The sequence below is a fragment of the Cherax quadricarinatus genome, chromosome 2 (genome assembly GCF_038502225.1).
Source record: "Cherax quadricarinatus isolate ZL_2023a chromosome 2, ASM3850222v1, whole genome shotgun sequence".
Lineage (NCBI taxonomy): Eukaryota > Metazoa > Arthropoda > Malacostraca > Decapoda > Parastacidae > Cherax > Cherax quadricarinatus.
This window is the reverse complement of record NC_091293.1, coordinates 5,566,001-5,581,409: the sequence shown is the minus strand read 5'-3', so window position 1 is coordinate 5,581,409 and position 15,409 is coordinate 5,566,001. Positions and strand designations below refer to the sequence as shown.

Below are 15,409 nucleotides of genomic sequence, written 5' to 3'. Positions count from 1 at the left end.
AATTAAATCTGATGAGGACCAGGCAGGACTTCAAAGAGACCTGGACAGACTGGACACCTGGTCCAGCAAATGGCTTCTCGAATTTAATCCTGCCAAATGCAAAGTCATGAAGATAGGGGAAGGGCACAGAAGACCACAGACAGAGTATAGGCTAGGTGGCCAAAGACTGCAAACCTCACTCAAGGAGAAAGATCTTGGGGTGAGTATAACACCGAGCATGTCTCCGGAAGCACACATCAATCAGATAACTGCTGCAGCATATGGGCGCCTGGCAAACCTGAGAACAGCATTCCGATACCTTAGTAAGGAATCATTCAAGACGCTGTACACCGTGTATGTCAGGCCCATACTGGAGTATGCAGCACCTGTTTGGAACCCGCACTTGATAAAGCACGTCAAGAAACTAGAGAAAGTACAAAGGTTTGCGACAAGGTTAGTTCCAGAGCTAAGGGGAATGTCCTATGAAGAAAGATTAAGGGAAATCGGCCTGACGACACTGGAGGACAGGAGGGTCAGGGGAGACATGATAACGACATATAAAATACTGCGTGGAATAGACAAGGTGGACAAAGACAGGATGTTCCAGGGAGGGGACACAGAAACAAGAGGCCACAATTGGAAGTTGAAGACACAAATGAGTCAGAGAGATAGTAGGAAGTATTTCTTCAGTCATAGAGTTGTAAGGCAGTGGAATAGCCTAGAAAATGACGTAGTGGAGGCAGGAACCATACACAGTTTTAAGACGAGGTTTGATAAAGCTCATGGAGCGGGGAGAGAGAGGGCCTAGTAGCAACCGGTGAAGAGGCGGGGCCAGGAGCTAGGACTCGACTCCTGCAACCACAAATAGGTGAGTACAAATAGGTGAGTACACACACATACATACATCACACACACACACACGCACGCATGCACACACACACACACACACACACACACACACACACACACACACACACAACAAACAACAAATACCTCCCTCCACAGCACTCTTGGCATAAGTTCTTCCTTCTGTGGAAAAGAAACATGGGACACCAAAAACCTTGACGGAGAACCAGAGGAATGGCAATCCCAAAGCAATCAAACGACCTAACCCAAAACCCACTCACTGTACCCTCTGCCCCCATCTCCTTCAGCACAAACCCCACCCCCACAGAAACCCACAGTAACCCACACATCCCCCTCTGCATAAACCCCACCCCCACAGTAACCCTCAGTAACCCACACATCCCCCTCTGCTCAAACCCCACCCCACAGAAACACACAGTAACCCACACAATGTACCCTCTCCTCCCATCCCCCTCACCAAAAACCCCACCCTCACAGTTACCCACAGCAACCCACACACTGTACCCTCTAACTCCATCCCCCTCACCACAACCCCCTCCCCCATTGTAACTCCAAATAGGCCCTCTTCCCCCATCCCCCCACCCCCTTACCACCACCCCCACCCCCACCCCCACTGAAACCCCCCATAGGCCCTCTGCCCCCACACCCCACACCACAGACCCCATCCCCACACCAACCCCCTATAGGCCCCTGCCGGGGCACCTGCTCCCCATAACCCACATCTCTCCCCAGACCACAGTTATTGAAAAGAAGTTGAAGGTTTGGTACACGAACGCGTATGGAATAACGAATAAATGTGAGGAGTGGCATGAAAGAATTAAGGAGATGTCCCCAGACTTCGTAGCGGTTACAGAAACAAAACTCACTGGGTTAATAACAGATGCAATCTTCCCACCCGGATATCAGATCCTGAGGAAGGATAGAAGGAGCAGGGGGGGAGGAGGGGTTGCACTACTAATAAAAAACCAGTGGGGTTATCAAGAAATGGAAGGTATGGACGAGACTGGAGAAATGGATTACATAGTAGGTACAGTTCAGTCAGGGGAACACAAGGTAATCATTGCAGTGATGTATAACCCACCACAGAACTGCAGGAGGCCAAGAGAGGAATATGAGTGTAACAGAAAAATGGTGGACACTCTAGCTGAGGTGGCAAGAAGGGCTCACTCGAGTAGAGCAAAGTTACTGGTCATGGGCAACTTCAATCACAGGGAGATTGATTGGGAAAACCTGGAGTCACATGGGGGTCCCAAAACATGGAGAGCCAAGATGATGGATGTGGTGCTGGCAAATCTCATGCACCAACATGTTAGGGTTACTACCAGAGAGAGAGGGGAGGATGAACCAGCAAGACTGGACCTTCTGTTCACCCTGAGTAGCTCAGACATTGAGCACATGACATATGAAAGGGCCCATTGGAGATAGTGACCACGTAGTTATGAGCTTTGAATACATCGTGGAGCTAAAAGTGGAGAGGGTAACAGAAGTAGAAAGGGAAAAGCTAAACTATAAAAGGGGGACTACACAGGAATGAGGATCTTCCTGCAGGAGGTTCAGTGGGAACAGGAGTTGGTAGGAAAATCAATAAATGAAATGATGGACTTAGTAACTACAAAATGCAAGGAGGCAGAGGAAAGGTTTGTTCCCAAGGGTAACAGAAATAATGGGAAGGACAGAACAAGCCCTTGGTTTACCCAAAGGTGCAGGGAGGCAAAAACGAAGTGCTCTAGTGAATGGAAAAAGTACAGAAGGCAAAGGACTCAGTAGAATAAAGAGATTAGTCAACGAGCCAGAAACGAGTATGCACAGATAAGAAGGGAGGCGCAGCGGCAGTATGAAAATGACATAGCATCGAAAGTCAAGTCTGACCCGAAACTACACTACAGACACATCAGGAGGAAGACAACAGTCAAAGACCAGGTAATCAGGCTGAGGAAAGAAGGTGGAGAGCTCACAAGAAACGACTAGGAGGTATGTGAGGAGCTCAACATGAGATTTCAGGAAGTATTTACAGTACAGGCTGAAGGGACAATGGGAAGACAAAACAGTGGGGTACAGCAACAAGGGATATACTAACAAGTGTTTGATGAATTACACACAACTGAGGAGGAGGTGTAGAAGCTCCTAAGTGACCTTAATACCTCAAAGGCGGTGGGACTGGACAACATCTCTCCATGGGCCCTTAGAGTGGGAGCAGGGACACTACGTGTGCCACTAACCAAAATCTTCAACACTTCCCTTGAAACTTGGCAACTACCTGAAGTATGGAAGAAGGCAAATGTCGTCCCCATCTTTAAGAAGGGAGACAGAAATGAAGCACTAAATTATAGACCAGTGTCACTGACATGAATAGCATGCAAAGTCTTGGAAAAGATTATCAGGAGGAGAGTGGTGGAGCACTTGGAGCGGAACAAGATTATAAATGACAGCCAGCACGGATTCATGGAAGGCAAATCCTGTGTCACAAACCTACTACAGTTTTGTGATAAGGTAACTGAAGTAAGAAATGAGAGGGAGGGGTGGGTTGATTGCATTTTCTTGGACTGCAAGAAGGCCTTCGAGACAGTTCCTCACAAGAGATTAGTACAGAAACTAGAGGAACAGGCACGTATAACAGGAAGGGCACTGCAATGGATCAGAGAATACATAACAGGGAGGCAACAGCGAGTCATGGTCCGTGATGAGGTATCACAGTGGGCGCCAGTGACGAGCGTGGTCTCACAAGGGTCAGTCCTGGGATCAGTGCTATTCTTAGTATATGTGAACGACATGACGGAAGGGATAGACTCAGAAGTGTCCCTGTTTGCAGATGACGTGAAATTAATGAGGAGAATTAAATCAGACCCGGACCACACAGGTCTACAAAGAGAATTGGACAGGCTGGATGTGTGGTCCAGAAACTGGCTCCTAGAATTTAACCCCGCCGAATGCAACGTCATGAAGATCGGAGGAGTGCAAAGAAGACCGCAGACAGAGTATAGGCTAGGAGGCCAAAGGCTGCAAACCTCACTCAAGGAGAAAGACCTAGGAGTGAGTATAATACCGATTACATCGCCAGAAGCACACATTAACCAGATAACTGCTGCCGCATATGGGCGCTTGGCAAACCTGAGAAAAGCGTTCCGGTACCTCAGTAAGGAATCGTTCAAGACTTTATCCACTGTGTACGTCAGGCCCATACAGGAGTACGCGGCACCAGTTTGGAACCCACACCTGGTCAAACACGTCAAGAAATTAGAGAAAGTGCAAAGGCTTGCAACAAGGCTAGTTCCAGAGCTAAGGGGAATGTCCTATGAAGAAAGGTTAATGGAAATCGGTCTGACAACACTGGAGGACAGGAGGGTCAGAGGAGACATGATAACGACATACAAAATACTGCGTGGAATAGACAAGGTGGACAGAGACAGGATGTTCCAGAGATGGGACACAGAAACAAGGGGTCACAATTGGAAGCTGAAGACTCAGATGAGTCAAAGGGATGTTAGGAAGTATTTCTTCAGTCATAGAGTAGTTAGGAAGTGGAATAGTCTGGCAAGCGATGTAGTGGAGGCAGGAACTATACATAGTTTTAAGACGAGGTATGATAAAGCTCATGGAGCAGGGGGAGAGAGGACCTAGTAGCGGTCGGTGAAGAGGCGGGGCCAGGAGCTGAGTCTCGACCCCTGCAACCACAATTAGGTGAGTACAATTAAGTGAGTACACACACACACACACCTACACACACACACACCTACACACACACACCTACACACACACACCTACACACACACCTACACACATACACACATACACTCACAGAGACACACTAACACACACACACACACACACACTAACACACACACACACACACACACACACACACACACACACACACACACACACACACACACACACATACACACACACACACACACACACACACACACACACACACACACACACACACACACACACACACACACACACACACACACACACACACACACACACACACACACACACAGAACTGGCAGGGAAGCCAGTTAATGAGATGATGGAATATGTAGCAACAAAATGCAAGGAGGCTGAGGAGAGGTTTGTACCCAAGGGTAACAGGAATAATGAAAAAGCCAGGATGAGCCCATGGTTTACCCAAAGGTGCAGGGAGGCAAAAACCAAGTGTGCTAGGGAATGGAAGAAATATAGAAGGCAAAGGACCCAGGAGAATATGGAGAGCAGTCGTAGAGCCAGAAACGAATATGCACAGATAAGAAGGGAGGCCCAGAGACAATATGAAAACGACATAGCAGCGAGAGCCAAATCTGACCCGAAACTGTTGTACAGCCACATCAGGAGGAAAACAACAGTCAAGGACCAGGTAATCAGGCTAAGGAAGGAAGGAGGAGAGACAACATGAAATGACCGTGAAGTATGTGAGGAACTCAACAAGAGATTCAAAGAAGTGTTCACAGAGGAGACAGAAGGAGCTCCAGAAAGACGGAGAGGTGGGGCACACCACCATGTGCTGGACACAGTGCACACAACCGAGGAAGAAGTTAAGAGGCTTCTGAGTGAGCTAGATACCTCAAAGGCAATGGGGCCAGATAACATCTCCCCGTGGGTATTGAGAGAGGGAGCAGAGGCGCTATGTGTACCCCTAACAACAATATTCAATACATCTATCGAAACAGGGAGATTGCCTGAGGCATGGAAGACAGCAAATGTAGTCCCAATCTTTAAAAAAGGAGACAGACATGAAGCATTAAACTACAGACCAGTGTCACTGACATGTATAGTATGCAAAATCATGGAGAAGATTATCAGGAGAAGAGTGGTGGAACACCTAGAAAGGAACGATCTCATCAACAGCAGCCAACATGGTTTCAGGGACGGGAAATCCTGTGTCACAAACCTACTGGAGTTCTATGACATGGTGACAGCAGTAAGACAAGAGAGAGAGGGGTGGGTGGATTGCATTTTCTTGGACTGCAAGAAGGCGTTTGACACAGTTCCACACAAGAGATTGGTGCAAAAACTGGAGGACCAAGCAGGGATAACAGGGAAGGCACTACAATGGATCAGGGAATACTTGTCAGGAAGACAGCAGCGAGTCATGGTACGTGGCGAGGTGTCAGAGTGGGCACCTGTGATCAGTGGGGTCCCACAGTGGTCAGTCCTAGGACCAGAGCTGTTTCTGGTATTTGTGAACGACATGACGGAAGGAATAGACTCTGAGGTGTCCCTGTTTGCAGATGACGTGAAGTTGATGAGAAGAATTCACTCGATCGAAGACCAGGCAGAACTACAAAGGGATCTGGACAGGCTGCTGACCTGGTCCAGCAATTGGCTCCTGGAGTTCAATCCCACCAAGTGCAAAGTCATGAAGATTGGGGAAGGGCAAAGAAGACCGCAGACGGAGTACAGTCTAGGGGGCCAGAGACTACAAACCTCACTCAAGGAAAAAGATCTTGGGGTGAGTATAACACCAGGCACATCTTATGAAGCGCACATCAACCAAATAACTGCTGCAGTATATGGGCGCCTAGCAAACCTCAGAACAGCATTCCGACATCTTAATAAGGAATCATTCAGGACCCTGTACACCGTGTACGTTAGCCCCATATTGGAGTATGCGGCACTAGTTTGGAATCCACACCTAGCCAAGCACGTAAAGAAACTAGAGAAAGTGCAAAGGTTTGCAACAAGACTAGTCCCAGAGCTAAGAGGTATGTCCTACAAGGAGAGGTTAAGGGAAATCAACCTGACGACACTGGAGGACAGGAGAGATAGGGGGGACATGATAACTACATACAAAATACTGAGAGGAATTGACAAGGTGGACAAAGACAGGATGTTCCAGAGACTGGACACAGTAACAAGGGGACACGGTTGGAAGCTGAAGACACAGATTAATCACAGGGATGTTAGGAAGTATTTCTTCAGCCACAGAGTAGTCAGTAAGTGGAATAGTTTGGGAAGCGATGTAGTGGAGGCAGGATCTATACATAGCTTTAAGCAGAGGTATGATAAAGCTCACGGCTCAGGGAGAGTGACCTAGTAGCGATCAGTGAAGAGGCGGGGCCAGGAGCTCGGACTCGACCCCCGCAACCTCAACTAGGTGAGTACAACAAGGTGAGTACACACACATACTTACACACACACACACACACACACACACACACACACACACACACACACACACACACACACACACACACACACACACACACACACATATATCACACTCTGATGTTTCTTACCGTTAACAGTGACCTGGACGACCTTGCTGAGACCAGCTCCAATACCATTGGTTGCCTCACAGAGGTAGCGACCCTCGGCTTCTTTTGTGACTTGTGTGAGGAGTAAGGAGCCGTTACTTAGCTGCTGCATTCCACTCTTTCCCATCAGGTCTCTGTACGTTCCTGGAGCAGCACCTGCAGCAGCACCAGCAGTGGTAAGTGCTAAGGACATCTAACTCGCAGCTGGCTCAGAGCCGTCTTCAGCTTGTAACATACAGCTGGTTTCAGCCTCTATTATACATCGCGTTCTCGCTTTAACCTACAGCTAGTTCCAGCTTCTAATTCGCAGCTGGCTCTAAGCTGACTCCAGCTTCTAGCCTGGAGCTGGTTGCAGCCTTTCGCTAACAGCTGGCTCTAGACTCTAGCCAAAAGTTGGCACTAGCCTCTAGCCAAGAGCTGACTTTGGCTTGTATCTCTCAACAAGCTGCATGAGTCAATTTTTAATCACACAGCAGGTTGTAATTACCAACAACACGTCAGATTAAAAAAAATGAAATGCTGGCCTCCGCTCACTCCTGTCTGACCCTCTTAGAGAAGTCGGTTGCATATCCAAGCCCTTTGTACACAAGTAATAATAATAATAATAATAATAATAATAATAATAATAATAATAATAATAATAATAATAATAATAATAATAATAATAATAATAATAATAATAATAATAATATTATTATTATTATTATTATTATTATTATCATCATTATTATTATTATTATTATTATTATTATTATTATTATTATTATTATTATTATTATTAACAACAACAATAATAATAATAATAATAATAATAATAATAATAATAATAATAACTACTACTACTACTACTACTACTACTACTACTACTACTACTACTACTACTACTACTACTACTACTACTAATACTACTACTACTACTACTACTACTACTACTACTACTACTACTAATACTACTACTACTACTACTACTACTACTACTACTACTACTACTACTACTACTACTACTACTACTTACTACTACTACTACTAATACTACTACTACTACTACTACTACTACTACTACTACTACTACTACTACTAACTACTACTACTACTACTACTACTACTACTACTACTACTACTACTACTACTACTACTACTACTACTACTACTACTACTACTACTACTACTACTACTACTACTACTACTACTACTACTACTACTACTACTACTACTACTACTAATAATAATAATAATAATAATAATAATAATAATAATAATAAGCTCCAATGCTTCACTCACCATGGGCCTTCCTCCATATGATTTTGGGAGGAGGAAAACCTTCAGTTTGGCATTTTATAAGAGCATCGCCGTCTCTTGTGACACTCTGGTCCTCAGGTTCTGATACCCAGCGTGGTGGCACTGTGGTAGTGAAGGTTGGTTAGTGGTAGCACTTTGGCAGTGAAGGTTGATTAGTGGTGGCACTGTGGTAGTAAAGGTTGGTTAGTGGTGGCACTATGGTAGTGAAGGTTGATTAGTGGTGGCACTGTGGTAGTAAAGGTTGGTTAGTGGTGGCACTATGGTAGTGAAGGTTTGTCAGTGGTGGCACTGTGGTAGTGAAGGTTGGTTAGTGGTGGCACTATGGTAGTGAAGGTTTGTCAGTGGTGGCACTGTGGTAGTGAAGGTTGGTTAGTGGTGGCACTATGGTAGTGAAGGTTGGTTAGTGGTGGCACTGTGGTAGTGAAAGTTTGTTAGTGATGTCACTGTGGTAGTCAGGGTTGGTTAGTGGTGGCACTGTGGTAGTGAAGGTTGGTTAGTGATGTCACTGTGGTAGTCAGGGTTGGTTAGTGGTGGCACTGTGGTGGTGAAGGTTGGATAGTGGTGGCACTGGGATAGTGAAGGTTGGTTAGTGGTGGCACTGTGGTAGTGAAGGTTGGTTAGTGGTGGCACTGTGATAGTGAAGATTGGTTAGTGGTGGCACTGTGGTAACATATTATTAACACATCGGCCGTTCCCCACCAAGGCAGCGTGGGCCACCAAGGCAGGGTGGCCCACCAAGGCAGGGTGGCCCACCAAGGCAGGGTGGCCCTCCAAGGCAGGGTGGCCCACCAAGGTAGGGTGGCCCACCAAGGCAGGGTGGGCCGAAAAAGAAAAACTTTTATCATCATTCACTCCATCACTTTCTTGCCAGAGTCATGCTTACACTACAGTTATAAAACTGCAACATTAACATTCCTGCTTCAGAGTGCAGACACTGTATTTCCCATCTCCAGGACTCAAGTCCGGCTTGTAGGTTTCCCTTCATCCCTTCATAAATGTTACCTAGCTCACACACCAATAGCACGTCTAGTCATAAAAACCATTTGTTTCCATTCGTTCCTATCTAACATGCTCATGCATGCCTGCTGGAGGTCGAAGTCCCTCGCACACAAAACCTCCTTTACCCCCTCCCACCAACCTTTCCTAGGCCGACCCATAACTGCATTCCCTTCATTACAGATTTATACACTCTCGAAGTTATTCTATTTCGTTCCATCCTCTCAGTAATCCCTCCTCAGCCCTTTAGATAATAGTTTTGGTAATCCTGCACCTCCTTCTAATCTCAAAACTACAGATTCTTTGCATTATAATAACACCACACATTGCCCTCTGACATGACATTTCCACTGCCTCCAGCCTTCTCCTTGTTGCAACATTCACAACCAATGCTTCACACCCATATAAGAGCGTTGGTATGACTATACTCTCATACATTACCCTCTTTGCTTCCACGGGCAAAGCTCTTTGTGTCTACAGACTTCTCAGTGCATCACTAACCTTTTTCCCGTCGTCAATTCTATAAATCACCTCATCTTTCATAGACTCATCTGCTGACACGTCCACTCCCAAAAATCTGAAAACATTCACTCCTCCATTCACTCTCCCTCCTTTCTTAAATTCAGTCTTTCGTTACCTATTTTTTTGTTATCCTCATCACCTTACTCTTTCCTATATTCACTTTTAATTTCCTTCTTTTACATACCCTACCAAACTCATCCACCAACCTCTGCAACTTCTCTTCAGAATTTCCCAAAAACACAGTGTCATCAGCAAATAGCAACTGTGACAAGTCCCACTTTGTATTAGATTCTTTATCTTATAACCCTCTTGCCAACACCCGTGAATTCACTTCCCTTAAAACTCCGTCTATAAATATGTTGAATAACCATGGTGACATCACGCATCCCTGTTCAAGGCCTAATTTTAATGGGAAATAATCTCGCTCTCCAGTACATACTCTAACCTGAGCCTCACTATCCTCGTAAAAGCTCTTCACTGATTTCAGTAACCTACCTCCTATTCCATACCTTTGCAACATCTGTCACATTGCCTTCCCCGAATCCACCCTATCATACTATTTTACCAAATCCAAGAATGGATTTGGAAAAGGAGTCAGGATGTTTGTGTCAGTGGTGGGACTTTAAGCAAGGAGGTCATTTAGTGTGGTGGGGCGTTAAACTAAAAGGGCATTCAGACTGTCCTCGTTTATCAGTGCCGGGCATTTTTATACGTGGTGTCCGCCAGTGAAGTGCGTGTGTCCAAAAACAAAAAAGACCGTATATCACCCCATCAGCATGCAGGAGTAGAAAACGGGGGGGGGGGGGGTGATGAGGATGATTAAGTACTCGAGAACACATGCTGGAGAGTCTCAAGGTTGACCTTCGAGTGCGAGCATAACTGGAATTGGTACGTTGTTGCTCCTGAAATAATTATTTACTTAAGCTTCCACTTAAGCTGCACCACTAATTATTTACGTCTAATATTATATTTTCCTTAACAGAATATAGACTTAACGTAAATATGAAGTATTATTTTAGTTTTGGGGAATTATTACTGTCATGAACTTTTTTATTTTCAAATTAAGAGTATTCATTTTTGCATTTTTTAAATAATTTACTTGAATTATTTTACAGTTACATTATTTTTTTAATTGGGTGTTTTCTCTTTATTATTCCTCTAGTACAGCAACCACAGCTTTTATGGACCATGGTTAGTGGTGGCACTGTGGTAGTGAAGGTTGGTTAGTGGTGGCACTGTGGTATTGAAGGTTGGTTAATGGTGGCACTGTGGTAGTGAAGGTTGGTTAGTGGTGGCACTGTGGTAGTGAAGGTTGGTTAGTGATGGCACTGTGGTAGTGAAGGTTGGTTAGTGGTGGCACTGTGGTAGTGAAGGTTGGTTAGTGGTGGCACTGTGGTAGTGAAGGTTGGTTAGTGATGGCACTGTGGTAGTGAAGGTTGGTTAGTGATGGCACTGTGGTAGTGAAGGTTGGTTAGTGATGGCACTGTGGTAGTGAAGGTTGGTTAGTGATGGCACTGTGGTAGTGAAGGTTGGTTAGTGGTGGCACTGTGGTAGTGAAGGTTGGTTAGTGATGGCACTGTGGTAGTGAAGGTTGGTTAGTGATGGCACTGTGGTAGTGAAGGTTGGTTAGTGATGGCACTGTGGTAGTGAAGGTTGGTTAGTGGTGGCACTGTGGTAGTGAAGGTTGGTTAGTGATGGCACTGTGGTAGTGAAGGTTGGTTAGTGATGGCACTGTGGTAGTGAAGGTTGGTTAGTGATGGGACAGTGGTAGTGAAGGTTGGTTAGTGATGGCACTGTGGTAGTGAATGTTGGTTAGTGATGGCACTGTGGTAGTGAAGGTTGGTTAGTGGTGGCACTGTGGTAGTGAAGGTTGGTTAGTGGTGGCACTGTGGTAGTGAAGGTTGGTTAGTGATGGCACTGTGGTAGTGAAGGGTGGTTAGTGGTGGCACTGTGGTAGTGAAGGTTGGTTAGTGGTGGCACTGTGGTAGTGAAGGTTGGTTAGTGATGGCACTGTGGTAGTGAAGGTTGGTTAGTGGTGGCACTGTGGAAGTGAAGGTTGGTTAGTGATGGCACTGTGGTAGTGAAGGTTGGTTAGTGATGGCACTGTGGTAGTGAAGGTTGGTTAGTGATGGCACTGTGGTAGTGAAGGTTGGTTAGTGGTGGCACTGTGGAAGTGAAGGTTGGTTAGTGATGGCACTGTGGTAGTGAAGGTTGGTTAGTGATGGCACTGTGGTAGTGAAGATTGATTAGTGATGGCACTGTGGTAGTGAAGGTTGGTTAGTGGTGGCACTGTGGTAGTGAAGGTTGGTTAGTGGTGGCACTGTGGTAGTGAAGGTTGGTTAGTGATGGCACTGTGGTAGTGAAGGTTGGTTAGTGATGGCACTGTGGTAGTGAAGGTTGGTTAGTGGTGGCACTGTGGTAGTGAAGGTTGGTTAGTGATGGCACTTTGGTAGTGAAGGTTGGTTAGTGGTGGCACTGTGGTAGTGAAGGTTGGTTAGTGGTGGCACTGTGGTAGTGAAGGTTGGTTAGTGGGGGCACTGTGGTAGTGAAGGTTGGTTAGTGGTGGCCCTGTGGTAGTGAAGGTTGGTTAGTGATGGCACTGTGGTAGTGAAGGTTGGTTAGTGGTGGCACTATGGTAGTGAAGGTTGGTTAGTGGTGGCACTGTGGTAGTGAAGGTTGGTTAGTGGTGGCACTGTGGTAGTGAAGGTTGGTTAGTGATGGCACTGTGGTAGTGAAGGTTGGTTAGTGGTGGCCCTGTGGTAGTGAAGGTTAATTAGTGATGGCACTGTGGTAGTGAAGGTTGGTTAGTGGTGGCACTGTGGTAGTGAAGGTTGGTTAGTGGTGACACTATGGTAGTGAAGGTTGGTTAGTGGTAGCACTGAGGTGGTGAAGGTTGGTTAGTGATGGCACTGTGGTAGTGAAGGTTGGTTAGTGGTAGCACTGTGGTGGTGAAGGTTGGTTAGTGATGGCAATGTGGTAGTGAAGGTTGGTTAGTGGTGGCCCTGTGCTAGTGAAGGTTGGTTAGTGGTGGCCCCGTGGTAGTGAAGGTTAATTAGTGATGGCACTGTGGTAGTGAAGGTTGGTTAATGGTGGCACTATGGTAGTGAAGGTTGGTTAGTGGTGGCACTGTGGTAGTGAAGGTTGGTTAGTGGTAGCACTGTGGTAGTGAAGGTTGGTTAGTGGTGGCACTGTGGTAGTGAAGGTTGGTTAGTGGTGGCACTGTGGTAGTGAAGGTTGGTTAGTGAAGTGTTGGTTAGTGATGGCACTGTGGTAGTGAAGGTTGGTTAGTGGTGGCACTGTGGTAGTGAAGGTTGGTTAGTGATGGCACTGTGGTAGTGAAGGTTGGTTAGTGGTGGCACTGTGGTAGTGAAGGTTGGTTAGTGGTGGCACTGTGGTAGTGAAGGTTGGTTAGTGATGGCACTGTGGTAGTGAAGGTTGGTTAGTGGTGGCACTGTGGTAGTGAAGGTTGGTTAGTGATGGCACTGTGGTAGTGAAGGTTGGTTAGTGGTGGCACTGTGGTAGTGAAGGTTGGTTAGTGATGGCACTGTGGTAGTGAAGGTTGGTTAGTGGTGGCACTGTGGAAGTGAAGGTTGGTTAGTGATGGCACTGTGGTAGTGAAGGTTGTGTTAGTGATGACACTGTGGTAGTGAAGGTTGGTTAGTGGTGGCACTGAGGTAGTGAAGGTTGGTTAGTGGTGGCACTGTGGTAGTGAAGGCACTTGGTAGTGAAGGTTGGTTAGTGATGGCACTGTGGTAGTGAAGGTTAGTGAAGGTTGGTTAGTGATGGCACTGTGGTAGTGATGGCACTGTGGTAGTGAAGGTTGGTTAGTGGTGGCACTGCGGTAGTGAAGGTTGGTTAGTGATGGCACTGTGGTAGTGAAGGTTGGTTAGAGATGGCACGGGGGTAGTGAAGGTTAGTGATGGCACTGTGGTAGTGAAGGTTGGTTAGTGATGTGGTAGTGAAGGTTGGTTAGTGATGGCACTGTGGTAGTGAAGGTTGGTTAGTGGGCACTGGCACTGTGGTAGTGAAGGTTGGTTAGTGGTGGCACTGTGGTAGTGAAGGTTGGTTAGTGATGGCACTGTGTTAGTGAAGGTTGGTTAGCGATGGCACTGTGGTAGTGAAGGTTGGTTAGTGGTGGCACTGGGTAGTGAAGGTTGGTTAGTGATGGCACTGTGGTAGTAAGGTTGGTTAGTGGTAGCACTGTGGTAGTGAAGGTTGTGATGGCACTGTGGTAGTGAAGGTTGGTTAGTGGTGGCACTGTGGTAGTGATGGCACTGTGGTAGTGAAGGTTGGTTAGTGGTGGCCTGTGGTAGTGAAGGTTGGTTAGTGGTGGCCCTGTGGTAGCGAAGGTTAATTAGTGTGAAGGTGGCACTATGGTAGTGAAGGTTGGTTAGTGGTGGCACTGTGGTAGTGAAGGTTGGTTAGTGGTAGCACTGTGGTAGTGAAGGTTGGTTAGTGGTGGCACTGTGGTAGTGAAGGTTGATTAGTGGTGGCACTATGGTAGTGAAGGTTGGTTAGTGATGGCACTGTGGTAGTGAAGGTTGGTTAGTGGTAGCACTGTGGTAGTGAAGGTTAATTAGTGATGGCACTGTGGTAGTGAAGGTTGGTTAGTGGTGGCACTGTGGTAGTGAAGGTTGGTTAGTGATGGCACTGTGGTAGTGAAGGTTGGTTAGTGGTGGCACTGTGGTAGTGAAGGTTGGTTAGTGGTGGCACTGTGGTAGTGAAGGTTGGTTAGTGGTGGCACTGTGGTAGTGAAGGTTGGTTAGTGATGGCACTGTGGTAGTGAAGGTTGGTTAGTGATGGCACTGTGGTAGTGAAGGTTGGTTAGTAGTGGCACTGTGGTAGTGAAGGTTGGTTAGTGGTAGTGAAGGTTGGTTAGTGGTGGCACTGTGGTAGTGAAGGTTGGTTAGTGGTAGCACTGTGGTAGTGAAGGTTGGTTAGTGGTGGCACTGTGGTAGTGAAGGTTGGTTAGTGGTGGCACTGTGGTAGTGAAGGTTGGTTAGTGGTGGCACTATGGTAGTGAAGGTTGGTTAGTGATGGCACTGTGGTAGTGAAGGTTGGTTAGTGGTAGCACTGTGGTAGTGAAGGTTGGTTAGTGGTAGCACTGTGGTAGTGAAGGTTAATTAGTGATGGCACTGTGGTAGTGAAGGTTGGTTAGTGGTGGCCCTGTGGTAGCGAAGGTTAATTAGTGATGGCACTGTGGTAGTGAAGGTTGGTTAGTGGTGGCCCTGTGGTAGTGAAGGTTGGTTAGTGATGGCACTGTGGTAGTGAAGGTTAATTAGTGATGGCACTGTGGTAGTGAAGGTTAATTAGTGATGGCACTGTGGTAGTGAAGGTTGGTTAGTGGTGGCCCTGTGGTAGTGAAGGTTAATTAGTGATGGCACTGTGGTAGTGAAGGTTAATTAGTGATGGCACTGTGGTAGTGAAGGTTGGTTAGTGGTGGCCCTGTGGTAGTGAAGGTTAATTAGTGATGGCCCTGTGGTAGTGAA

The 15,409-nt window shown here is 46.5% G+C and overlaps 1 protein-coding gene across 1 annotated transcript in view; it reads right to left on the bottom strand.

Moving 5' to 3' along the window:
* The window catches only part of LOC128690178 (cell adhesion molecule Dscam2-like), a 485,658-nt gene that overhangs the window by 146,026 nt on the left and 324,223 nt on the right, over nt 1-15,409 (bottom strand). Inside the window, exons 15-16 of the mRNA XM_070089455.1 lie at nt 8,385-8,504; nt 7,086-7,259 (exon numbers count right to left, since the gene is read on the bottom strand). Coding sequence (XP_069945556.1) covers nt 7,086-7,259; nt 8,385-8,504 — 294 coding nt within the window. The remainder of the gene's footprint in view (nt 1-7,085; nt 7,260-8,384; nt 8,505-15,409) is intronic.